General features: G+C 37.5%; 1 protein-coding gene across 1 annotated transcript in view; it reads left to right on the plus strand.

Moving 5' to 3' along the window:
• The window catches only part of LOC118452074 (serine/threonine-protein phosphatase 2A 56 kDa regulatory subunit delta isoform-like), an 86,687-nt gene continuing 73,141 nt past the window's right edge, over positions 1-13,546 (plus strand). Inside the window, exon 1 of the mRNA XM_035892433.1 lies at positions 1-13. Coding sequence (XP_035748326.1) covers positions 1-13 — 13 coding nt within the window. The remainder of the gene's footprint in view (positions 14-13,546) is intronic.

Below are 13,546 nucleotides of genomic sequence, written 5' to 3' on the forward strand. Positions count from 1 at the left end.
ATGGCCGGATGGGGTAAGGTAGTTCAACCTCCTACACATCGCTCCCCCAGTGCGCAGAATTACCCTGACACAGAGCCGATCCCTGAATGTCTGATAAAGACAACGTCTAAGAGCTGCAGTTCTTACTGGAGACGTTCAAGGATGAATTGGCACATGGCCCCTGGCAGAAGGGGATTCCATTATCCATTATAGAGTAATGGGCACTAGAATAAATGATAAACAGATTTAAGTTTTACTGAAACCCCTAGCAATGAGGGTAAGGCCCATGGCGAAGCTTTCTGTCTGTCTTCTCCCTCTCACCTTCTTAGGCTTATAAAGTAACTAGTGCTTGAGCAGTCTGCATTTGACTGAACTTTCACATCCATTCCAAGGCACACAGGTGGGATTTTTAGGGTCTTATCTCTGTTTCCTTGACGGGTCTGGCTTTTCTTGCTTGAAGAGTCAGTCAGGATGTACATTCCTTGCAGTAGTCAAAATTCAGTATACTTATTTAATCACTCCAGGTATTCAGGCACAATTCCTCAAATGATGTGCCACGCTGTGGGATTTAAACGAGGTCTCACAGCACAGAACCTCACTTCGAGTATCATAAACTTGAAAAATTTTGTGTTGAAACATCTTTCAGAGCTTTCTCAGAGCTCATATAACTTCATAAGCATAATTATGCCAAAGTTACAGTTAGTGCCAAGGACCTGATAGTGGAAATAATTTCTAATAAAAATTATTACATAGCCTAAGGATAAATTTTAAAGCATACACTTATGAAAAATGGTATTTTATTTAATGATAAGTAAAATTTAAAGGTACATGTTATGATTTGTTTAAATTGTTATAAGGGAAGTGACCCTTATAGAAACTGTGGGACTGGGCTGAAGAAATTCCGGAAGTTGCACAATTCAATGCAAGAAAAAAAAAATTTTTAGTTATTTGATCACTCACCATTTGTGATGAAGGACAACCTGGAAAGAAGAGGGCACAAGGCTGCTGTCAACCACATTTGCAACACATGGACATAGAGAACATACTGTGCTACTGACACACAGACACATGCATACAATTGCAGAGATCAAAATTAGCCCAGAGTGGTTTTGGAACATTGGAAAGGGAGAGGCAGGGAGTTGTGCATTTTATAGAATGAAATACTTATTTCAAAAAGTGATAATTACACAAAAAATTAAGCAAATCACCAATTTAATTTCTATTTCTTCTCACTCTAAGTGGAACACAACCACTACATGTATGTCAGTGAATAATGAGCAGTTCTGGGGAAATGGAAAATATTAGATGGAACTCAGTTGTCTTGTTTCCTCTATTTAATTTTATCTTTTTTTTTTTTTCCTTGTAACTGTATATTTCCTTCTCTACAATGCATATCGCTGGAATGATTATGCTGAGCTCTTTTTTTTTTTTCATTTTCATGCAGATCTATAGATTTTTTTAGTTAGTGTTTAGCTGACCGATGTATCTCTGATACTAAATAATCTACTACAACATCAAACTAAGCTGATAGTTCTATCTACCTGATTAGAGCAAAGGTGTGGCAAGCAAAAGCAAGAAAAGAATTTGTAATACATGGAACCATTCCCCAGAACTGACCTGCAAGACCTCTCCTGTTCCCATGAGATGCCTTCACTTGATTCCCTCAGCTGAAATAATTTCCAGAAATGATCTATTGGGAGGAACAGAATGGAAGAAAAGAAGAGCAGATCGAGGAAGAAATGTCATTGATCTTGCTTTTCATTTTTTTACTGACTGAACTTTAAAGTCTTCAGCCACATTCTCACAAACACAAAGAAAGGTTTGGAGACACTCTGTAGTGATTTACCAGTAGAATTGAAACATATTGGTGTGTACCACAGAAATACATCTGTTTCCTCAAGTTGGATAGGAAGCCATCCAGAGGGATGCATATTGACACTTCCTGCAGACACTGCTGGAATCTGGAAAGATATCCTTTGTCTTTTACTGAATATTCTGTGTTACTATGAACCCACTTTGGAATCTTTTGTTTTGTTAATAAATCTAATTCTTAGAAATGGGACTTTACACAAAGGAAAATGAGACTTTATCTTTCCAGCTATTGAATGTGCCCACTGACTCACAATTCATTTCCAGATCTGTCAAGCTTCTCTTGCTCAATGTAGTAAGACAGTACTTCATGGCCGAGAGGATGGGGAAGAAGCCATCGAGCATATAGCGTCTCTGTGGGAGACTGCAGCACTGCATTACAAATGCATGAGATAAGGCCCAAACTCATGGGACAATGAAAAGAGGGAGCCAGTTGCCTATTTCCCAGGCACGGCACTGACAGTTGACAGATATGCCCAGCTAAATATTGTCTGTGGAACCTTGTACTATTTTTAATGCCAGGTGAGCAATCAGGGCATTCATTATAATTCCCATGTAATTTGTTTTTAGACAATGGCTGTGTCATCATTGTAAAATGGAATTTGGGGGTTTTTGGAAAAAAAATCAACACTTAAGCCATACTTTTGAGCAAGTCAAAAGACACCCAAGGGTATGATTGCCTTGTATGCTGCTCTTTTTAATAAGGCCAAGGAAAAGCATCACTGGATGGGATTATAATCAACTGCTGCTTTAATGCAGACAATCGAAGAAGGCTCCTTACTGATGGTTGTAAATTCATCATTAAGGATACCACTCAGAGTCATTTGGCATGACTTTTTTATGCACAGAACAGAAAAGTGCAGTATTAGTTCCTGAGTGATTGGATGAGTTGTACATCCATTAATGGACGTAGCAGAAAATGTTTCCCAGCTTTGACTTATCTCCTACACCAACTGAGAAGATGCAGATTGTCTTGCTGTTGTTTACTCAAAATTTTGGTGCATTTTTTCACTCTGTCCAAGATCCTGTTTATTTGAGAACCTGCTATCATCATGCACTGTAGATTTTACTGCTGACTCTGAGATCATAACAGTCTGGCTGTGTTCACGTATTATGAAATCTACAGGATGACAGGCAATATGAGAGCAAATTAGTTGCACTAATCCTATAACGGATAAACATTTCTCAGTTCACTGCTTTGGGAAACGAGGGAATTGGTAGATCATAAGCCCAGGAAAGCTGGACAAATTTTTGATCGAATGATTTATCCACCCAAGTTGCCAGTTCAACCTGGCTAAAATCCACGTCATCCACCTGAAAATTGCAAAATGATTCCAACAAGAATTAATTAAAACATAAAAACATTAAAAGTAAAAACTCAAAAAATCTATACTCATATTTTCATGATAGACCACCTTTTTCATTTAAGATGTATCATTTCTAAATATAGCTAGATTTAATTTTCCAGAAAAAAATACATAAAACAAAGAAATGAAAAGTTTCATTTTCTATTTGGCCAACCAAAAATCTACATTTTCATGTTATACAAGTGAAATAAAATATACATTATTCAAATTCCCTGCTTCATAGTCTTTCTTCCTGTTCATGAATTGTTCATGAACTGGTTATGATCTGTTAATCTATTCTTTATCCACACACTTCATCGATCAAATTACATGAGCAAATTTCAGCCAAGAACATATCAACTAATTGTTCACTTAGGGTATTTATTTAACTGTGATATATGACCATCACTTATACAAATGATGACATATTTGCTTCCCTGCTGGATATATGATTTTTTTTTTTCAGAGAGGACGTACCAAATATCAAGTCATGACATTTCTCAGATGTGAATTTTCGGATGAATAATCATTAAATGTTTAAAAGATATACAATGTTTCTATCTAGACAGCAGTATTATCCACCTTTAAGCCATCAATGCGTTTTCAGCGCTCTGAACCAACTTATTTTATTTAACCATATGCACAAACTATAGATATAGTTTATAGAAGAGACTAGATAATAAGAATGCTCTTTAAAAAAATAAAAAAAGCGCCTAGATTTCAATATTTGGGTTTCCAGTATAAACAATGTCTTTTTTCCCCTGTAAGTAATAGTAAGAATTCATCATACCTCAGCTGCCAGATACTTAGGACACTGACTTAAAGGAGGATGTTCTGGTAAAAGCCCAGCCCATGTTCATGGATCCGAACCTGGAATTTCCATACCCTTGCTGATATCACAGCCTGTCAAATACACAAACCATTTCCTTGGAACTGTAGGGGAGCAGGTACTGATCAGCACTTGTGGGGGATGGTGGGAGAAAGACTGCTCACTTTCCTAGGAAAGGTACTTATTTAGGATTACAGTATCAAGCAAAATATCAAGTGCATTCCAGAACCGTAAGGCTACTATTTAATCCCAGATAATTGTCATTCTTCCTGATTTTATTCTGACTAGAAAGTCTATTCTGATATGAGAAACTTTCCCAATGAAAATTTACTTTTAGCCAATACGTTCCCCCATAAAATAGCTGAATTTACCAGAAATGTACTCCCCCCCCCCCCCTCCCCCCAAAAAAAAGTTCCATTCAAAAGTTTCAGGCCAGCTCTAGGACGGACTTTTGGAGTCGCATGTAACTGTCTTCATAGTCTGATTGGTCAACATGTTTACATATCTTCCCCTGCTGTGCATACAATCAAGCATTGTGTAGGCAGGCATCCTGGCCAATAAAATCTCAAAAAGCAGTGAAACATGCCCATCAGTGCAAGCAACAGTTCTCAGTATAAATAATTGTCACGTCTCCCCAGGCTCATTTTCTTTCCTTTCTTTCCCTCTCCCCTGCATTTCCTCAGAGATGTTCTTTCTCTGTCAACATAGCCCCGTGTTACTTCTCTGCAGCTCTGCTGCCCTCCATTCTAAAATCTGGCATTACAGTGAAACTTCCAAGAATTCCATTCTCTGAAGCATTATGAGTCACACTGTAGTCTTCAGCAATATTTTTAAAACACCAATGTTTTTTTAATCACTCTTGAGACCCACAGAAGAAAGTAAGGATATTATCTTGCTAACTTACAGTCGTGGTTGTTTTTTCTATTGCCACCCACACTCTCTCATCTTTCTCCAGATACTCTGCTCCAGACTCTCAATAGTGCAGGCATATGGTATTCAAGCATGCCAGAGTCTGACTTCAAGTTTTAGTCATTTTTCTTCCTGTAAAAAGGATGGAGGGACATTAAGCCTATGACCATTTGAGAGCTTTCTTTATGTAAGAGTTTTATTAGGGTTTATACTTTATTAAAGAAATATGCTATACCATAAAGCTAACAGAGAAGCATCAGGTCTGAGCCATAATTCATCATATCGGAATACCAGCAATGCCATGTGTCTGGTACATCAGAGGCAGCACAGAATTCACTGGTGCAACAGTGAACATAGGAAGGGGAGAATTCCTGCCTGCTCCTTGCAGAGATTTCCAAAAAAGCCTTTTGACAGAGGAACTGGTTATCTTTTGGAGCTGTAGTTCTAAACACTGCTGTCCCTGATAATAAGAATATAAATCTTTATTCTACAATTTGAAGAGCTTCCTATTTTCACGAGAAAAAAAGAAACATGACTAAGCAATGGTAAAGTTATCAGTTCATTTTCATTGTATGTTTCAATGCTCTCTCCTTCTTCTTGTGCATGAGGGATGAGGTAGCTTGTATTACAAAAGAGTCATTTGCAGCTTAGGACAGAAGTTCCACAAATTGCTGTTATCTGCCCTGCAGATGCTCATGTGACACACTGAATAAATGTACCTCAAGGTAAGCACATAACGCTGGTCAATGGGCGTTCAATAAAGAAGATCCCTGAAGACAACAGTTATCTGAGCTTCTGTAGAGATCAGCTTCTTGCACGAAGCATTCAAGGATGACTGGCTGCCCCGTGATAGTCTTTAGAAAAAGCTGCCAGAAAATAAGAGGATGAAGAGACCTAGATTTCAAATTACCAGCTGATCATATGAAGAAAGTACATTCTTAGGTCTCAAAAGTTACTGAAAAATGGTCAGTCAGCTTGGCTGTGCAAGAGATGGTTGGGAGAACTGTGAAAATAAACACATCATTGAGAAATGGAGGTAGGATGAGTGAGATTTGCTTAAGAAAAGGCGAGAACAGTGTTATGTGAAATAGAAAAGAATCCATATTAAATAGTAGCATTAATGCAGTAAGCCAGGAAGCTACCAGTGATCAAGACTCCTCAAGAATCAAAGTTAGGTGAGGGGTTTTATACACACGCACGCATACATTTATTTGTCTACATAAAATAAAGCACAGTCATACTGAAACTGCTCATTTTCATCTAGCTCAAATAGGGCCTTTCTGTCTCACTGCCTCACACCCAGAAATGTGGAAAAGCAATAAACTTGCCTTTCATTTTAGTAGGATTTTGCTCCTATTCTATGTATCTTTAAGAAATCTTGGCCAATTTTTTTACTTCATTGTACCAACCCTATACTTTTGGAGGATGCTCTAACTACCAGGCCAAGATGTTTAAAAATTGCTTTGCTCGCTGTGGGGTTTTTTTATATTGAAAAAGATCATTTTCTAGGAAATAGGGCCAAAATATTAGCACAGTTGCCTAATGTTAAGCTTTTCAATCCATATTTATCCTCCATAGCATCAGTAAAGTTGTTATACCTCAGTGACAGATATCCACAAATCTCAGTGAGTGGCTGTGAGATACAACCCAGCTAAACATCCAACTATTTATAAACTCACTATCATTATAGATTCAAGAGCCTATTTAAATACAGACATCCAGTTTTGAACATCTGTCATAAGACTGTAGCAGTGATGGGCTAAGATTTTTGGTAACTGCTCATGTCATTGATCAGCTGTAGAGATTTCAATTTTTCACCGAAGCTATCATTACCAAAAGAGCACCTATTTAAGCCCTTTCTGCTTCATTATTTTGTACTACTTCTAAGAAAAAGAACATCGCCATCTACTCTGAACCCCCATCACTGCAAATTCATGCCTTGGGCAGAACAGGATGCAAGGGACACTAAAAACTACCTCTGGTCTGGGCAGTGCACGTCAGGCTTAGCAAAGAGAACGTCATCAGTCAAAGATCAATAGCTTAAAATTTCCAGATTACTCTGAATCATTCTCCTGAGCGGCCTTCATACTACCTCTTGCTGGCTTTTCAGGAATAATTAGAAACAGGCGGCAGTTGCACCATTTCTGTAAGTTTAAAGCAAGCTGAAAATCAGAATTGAGTTGCTACATTTTCAACAGCAGAAAATGTCAACAGCACAGGCAATTTTTGTCTGAATTTACACACGCTTTTTTCAGTGCTTCACAGAAAGAAAAGCCAATTGACACAATAGGGAAATCTAGCACATACAAAGTATGAAGCTCTGAAAATTGAGACTGTTGTGAAATTTAGAACTGAGATACTGATGTGCATGTCTCTAAAACAGACTCTTCTATTACAAATCTCAGATTTGTATATGCCAGACATAGCTGAATGAAAGCCAAAGCCTAGGTTAATCCTCTTTCTATAAAATTTGCCGACATATGTATATGAAAATCAAAACACAGAAAACAATATCAGAGAGCTCATAAAGAAAATAATATTTAATTAGTTAGTTATACAGAGGTAGAGGTTCAGGAACTGACTCACCTTGAAGGATTTTTTGGGTTGTTTTTTTCTTGCACAAAATATACTTCCAGAATCTGGTTTTCTTTATAAGCATTCTTTAATGAACTCCCCAATGTTAATAATTTAGTCACAAAAATAAGCGGGTTTGTTCAGTCTTGCTTTCTTTTTTCTATGAAATGTTCCCTCAATACCATTTATGAAGAAAGGCAAAAATAATACTTGGGGTAATCAAAGGGTAAGCACCGAAATAACTTGGAAGACAAAGACTGCATATTTGAACAAGCTTACCCTAGCATGGCAATATGATGGGAGTTACAGCTGTGACAGATTTTAACTGGGGAAGAATCAATGCAGATTTGCAGATGGAAGTCATGTCTCAAAAATGTATTAGGCTTGTCTAAAGGAACATGTGGATAAGATGACCTGGTAACTGCGGTGTTGCAATTCTATACTTGGATACTTGGGTGCATACGACTTGGATTTCCATGAAGCTTTGGGAAAATTCACAGGCCTTTAAAAGAGTGAAGCTACCATGGCATAAGAAGAATGGTCCTTGTGCATTATTCGCTTTTTCCAAGTTAGGAAAGAAAAGAGGGAACTAGCAGTCAGTCGTCAGAAGGGAGGAAGGTTACTTGCAAGGCGTTACAAGGTCTCTGCTGGAATCTGTGCTGTTCAGCATACTCATGAGTAATCTCAAATACAGAGCAAATAGAAATTTTATACATTCTGCTGATGATATGAAATTACTCAGGATAGTCAAAACTGAAGTTGTTTGAGGCAAAGTATAGAAGCCTCTCACAGTACCGAATGACTAGCTGAAGTGACAGATGAAATTAAATGCCATTTCTAAGTTGGGAAAAAAGGTGTGTACCCATTTTTGCACATAATGGCTGCCTGATGTAACTCTGGACAATAACGTCTACAGAGATTTTAATGAGTTAATGAAACGATTTCTTTTAATTAATTCATATCAGTGATTCAGGGTATTCCTGATAGTGCCTTTTAATTTCAATGAAAGTTGGTGGCATTTAGATTACCACAGTATTTTTTATAATTCCGTTTGGAATTATAAAACATAAATTAATTATCCTAACACACTATGAGGTAAATAAACTATGTATGTAACTCCCTTCTCACATGGGAAGAAAACCGAGGTATTTTAGTTAAATGATTTGCACAAAGTGCTAAAAATGTGTCAAACAACTCTCCACTAGAAAACTGTCATTTCCATTCAATCTCTTCCTAAAAGAAATTAAATTTATTTTAAGCTTTTCTTGACAAAGAGAAAACAATTCTAAAATGTAGATTTATTTCAATCATACGTTTCTGGAAAAGAAAGGTTCAAATTTTCACATTACAGTATTTTATAGTTTAAAAATTACAAATGTTTAAATTGAATATCTTTATTTCAGCCAAACACTACAATTCAAATGACCCAAAGTAGTATTAATTTGAATCTTTTTTTCCAAAGGATGTTCAACAATTTTTCATTTTGTTCCCCCTTGGGATGACTTTCTTTTACAAAGCCTCAATTTTTTTTTGAGGAAGAGAAACAAAAAAAATTCATTCCCTGACCAGATTTGTTTGTCCATTACATGCCATGAGTTGACAACACCACAAGAACTACCTCCGAGGAATTCTTAACGTCTTCCATTTAGAAACCTCATCTGTCTAGTAGTATTTCTTCATAGATTAAATTTTCTGGGTACAGAGTAGGTCCCTGTTGATTAACACTCCCTGAAGCATCCTACAAGAGGTTTGCATGCATGTAGGGGATACCAAAACAAAATGCAAGTATCCTGACCCAGACACACCTAGGCTGAAACTAAAGTTTATACTGGAAGATGAGGAAAAAAAATGCAAAAAATTACCTAACTGTAATAAAGGAATTTATATCAATTTTAATGTCAGTGGTAGTAACAGCACTGAACCATCATCTGAAATAATGGGCTTCACTTGCTCAGTCAATCTGTAATTCCACATACAGCCCAGCCAAGACTCTATGCATATGAGTAGACTGTATTCGGTAACTACCTGTGCATTTTTAGATTTCTCCTACTGCTGGTCTTTACCCTTGCAGGCTCTTTGTTGAGTTTGAAATCAAAATGTGTTAAAATAACCCCATGCACCAATAAATGCTGGGAGAGGACCAACTGGAAAGCATCTTTGCAGAAGTAGACACCAAGTTGAACATGAGCCATCAGCGTGCCATTGCTGCAAAGAAGGCCAAAGTTATCCCGGGCTACATTAGGAGGAGTGCTTTGAGCAGGTCAAGGAATGTGATCATTCCCCTCTACTCAGCACTGGTAAGGCCACACCTGGAGCCTTGTGTCCATTTCTGGGCTCCCCAGTACAAGCGAGATACAGAGCTACTGGTGAGAGTCCAGCAAAGGCCACTAAAATTATTAAGGGACTAAAGCACCTTGCACAAGGAAAGGCTGAGAGAGATGGGACTGTATAGCCTGGAGAAGGTTGAGGGGGATGTCCTTAGTGTATATAAATACCTGAAGCGAATGTGTACAGAAGATGGAGCCAGTGGACAAGAAGCAATGGGCACCAACTAAAACATGGCAGTTTCCATCTGAACATCAGGAAACACTTTTTTACTGTGAAGGTGCCTGAGCACTGGTATAGGTTGCCCAGGGAGATTATGGAGTCTCCATCTGTGGAGATATTCAAAAGTCATCTGGACATGGTCCTGGGCAACTAGCTCCAGGTGGCCCTGCTTGAGCAAGGAAGGTGGACCTGTTGACCTCCAGAGGTCCCTTCCAACCCCAACCGTTCTGTGATCTGTGATTCTGTGAAATATTACTCAAATTGATAAAAGATTAAAGATGGAAAATAAAAGAGGAATAATTTTTTAAAAAATTAGTCTTTAACAAGAAAACTAAGGAAAAGATGCCTGAGCAACTAGAGCGGCAGAATCTTTCTGGTACATTTATTTATAACAAGTACTTAATAAAACAGCTAGAAAAAAAATATAAACCAGAAGGAGGACATATGCATCCTCAGATCATAAAGGAATTAGCTAGTTAATTTATGAACCACTGACAATTAAATTGGTATGCCAAGAGGAGCAGGTACTGAGAAATGGAAAAATTCAAAAGGGAGAAATATGGATTAACACTTTTCCAGAAAAATAATTGAATAAATGCAAAAATAATTGAATAAATATGATTAGAAAAAAAATGTATGAACCCAGAGAGAGACCAAGAACCATAAGCAACAGAAAACATTAATAAGATCAAAGATCATAGGATAATTCAGGTTGCAAGGTATCTCTGGAGTTCATCTAGTCCATCCTCTTGCTGAAAGCAGGGTCAGCTATAAGATCTGACCAACTTATTCACATGCAGTTTGGTCTTGAAAAACTTCAAGGACTGTACAACTTCTCTGGGCTTGGCTGCCCTCGCTATGAAGAAGTTTTTCCTTATATCCAGTCTGAACTTGTCTTGCTTCAACTTCTGTCTGTTATCTCTTGTCCTTCCATCACACAGCACTGTGAATATAGCCTGGCTCCATCCTCTCGGTGACCTCCTACTGTAAGGTCCCCCAAAAGCCGTATCTTCTCCAGGTTGAACAAGCCTCAGCTTCTCCTCCTAAGGTAAGTCCTTCAATACCCTGACCATCTTGGTGGCCCTCCACTAAAGTCACTCCAATTTTAAATTTAGATGACAAATCCTGGGTAACATATATAGCACACCCACTTCAGAGATAACCATACAGTAGTGGTGAATAGTCTTTACAGGTACCGACTTTGTAGAATAGTTTGGAATCCTTCATCTTAGAGAACTGATACATAAAAGACACAATTTGAAAAGATCTCCCTATTCAGGAATGAATATAAAGTTTTGCTTAACTTTTATTGAGACCAAAGTCCCACTCGAGCACATGTTAAAGCGCTTTCCTGAATCTGGGCAAAAGTTATTATATGTAGAATATAACTTGTAACTGGACTTTATATCTGATTACAGTGCCTTTCAAAACTTTACCCACAAATGATTCACATTTTCCCAAACACTGACAAAACCTTGTGAACTGCAAAGTAATTAAAAGACTGAAACAAAAGGTAATGGAAGAACATATATCAAGTCTGGAAAGAGGTGGTAGCGGACACAACAGAGTTCACTCAGTATTACTTAAGGTTTCCATTAGCTATCCATGGTGACAGATAAACAGCACTTACATTTGTAAATTATATTGCACCATTATGAATGCTAGTGAAAAGAGTGAAATACAATGCAAAGGAGTCCGAAAATATCAGACTCTGGAAGCCAATACTGCTAGCCTTGCTTATACAAAATTCCCATTAAAACAATAAGGTGTGCAGAATTTGGCTCCTGGATATAGGAAATAAAGGAACAAATCCAAAGCCCACTGAAGTCAATAGGAGACATTCTTCTGACCTCAATGAGCTTTGGATATCACCCAAAATGAGATTCATTCTGGAAAAACGCAAGCTGAAGGAAATAATCATTCAAAAAGTATCTGGGAGAGAGATGTTTGGAAAACCTGGAAATCAAAGAATACCTAGGAGACTTTGTGTAATAAATGATACGTGACAAGAGCTTATGAACACTGTTACAAGATTGTAGCTTTTCTAAAAGCTTATTAGTCTAGAAATGAAGACAGAATATAAGAGAGAAGAAAACAATCAATTCCATCCAGTTAGGGAGCAAAAGTCACAGGGATATCGCATCACAGTGCAGGCAGGTTGTTTTGTATGGAATTTACAATGTGCCAAGCATCAAATGAAACCACAGTACTAAAGATAAAATTGTCCCATTTGAGAAACCACTAATTTCTCAGCTCTTCTTCCAGATACAAGTCTGCTAGTATCTACGAAGATGAAATGTACAAATAGTTTGCATATAGGAATTTATGGCCAAACTTCAGTATGAGGCAAGTGTCACATTTGTGATTTGGTTCCCTTCTCATTTTAGTGATGGAGGTCAACAGAGCCTTTTAAGATTCCATCTTTCCTTTTAAGTTTCTGTCTTTCCCACTATACACAAATATCTTGTGCTAAACCAAGGATGTCCTTCTTACTCTTTGGTGGAAGGATGCTCACTTTGATTCTCCTATATCCCTTGCTGCTATCAGATGGAGGAAATTTCTACAAAATTACATACACCTCAGTAAAATGAAGGTCTGATCAAATGGACCAGCATGTGCACTATAAACTCTCAAGCTACCTATCCTCAGCAATTATTTTCCTACAATCTCATTGCTGAGAACTGGATAAGGACATCTGTAAGCACATGCCAGGTAGCAGAAAAATAACATAAACCAATGATAAAGGTAGTTTTTCCTCATCTAGTCTTCTGCCCAGAGAAGCACCTATCCTGTCTCCGTTTATTCAGTGAAATAAGCTAAGAATGGTTTGCATAAAGAATAAACTGGTTGTAATGAAAATCTATGGCAGCCTGACTAACCCACCTACTGCAGTTCAGAACAGCTTGGTCCTCCTCTGCTGTCACTACTATTGCTGCTGAGGAGAGAAAAACTTTATTTTTCACAAAAAAAAACCCCACCCCCACCAAAAAAAACCCCAAATACAAACCCCAACACCAACCATGTGTGGCTCAACAAGTAAGATTCATCAGGCTTTGCACTTTCCTGCTTCATTTGACCAGACCATATCTATATATATTTTTCTTGTAAGACATAGATAAGAAAAGGGTGAAGACAACCAGACATTCCTGAATAAATCTATTGGAATAAATAATTGTAAGACGATGAAGAAGATAAAGCTCCAGTTCGTTCTAGAATGCCTTTAGGTTCGTACGCTGTAGATTATGTGCTATTTAGTACCATCATTTCTGGTTTAAAATCCTTCTATTCTTAGATTTTAAAACAAGAATAATTATTTTTTTTGGAATTGTATAGCTGACCCTTCACAGAAAATGTTGGAAAACATTTTATTTCGAAACATTCATGCTTATGCTTCATATATTTTTTGGACCACTTCACATTTAAAGTTCATTGGCTTTTGCTAGAAAATCATGCCTCAACGTGACTGTAATTCTTTCAGTGGGCTCAATCCTGT

The sequence above is a fragment of the Egretta garzetta genome, unplaced genomic scaffold (assembly GCF_000687185.1).
Source record: "Egretta garzetta isolate BGI_Z169 unplaced genomic scaffold, ASM68718v1 scaffold374, whole genome shotgun sequence".
Taxonomy (NCBI): domain Eukaryota; kingdom Metazoa; phylum Chordata; class Aves; order Pelecaniformes; family Ardeidae; genus Egretta; species Egretta garzetta.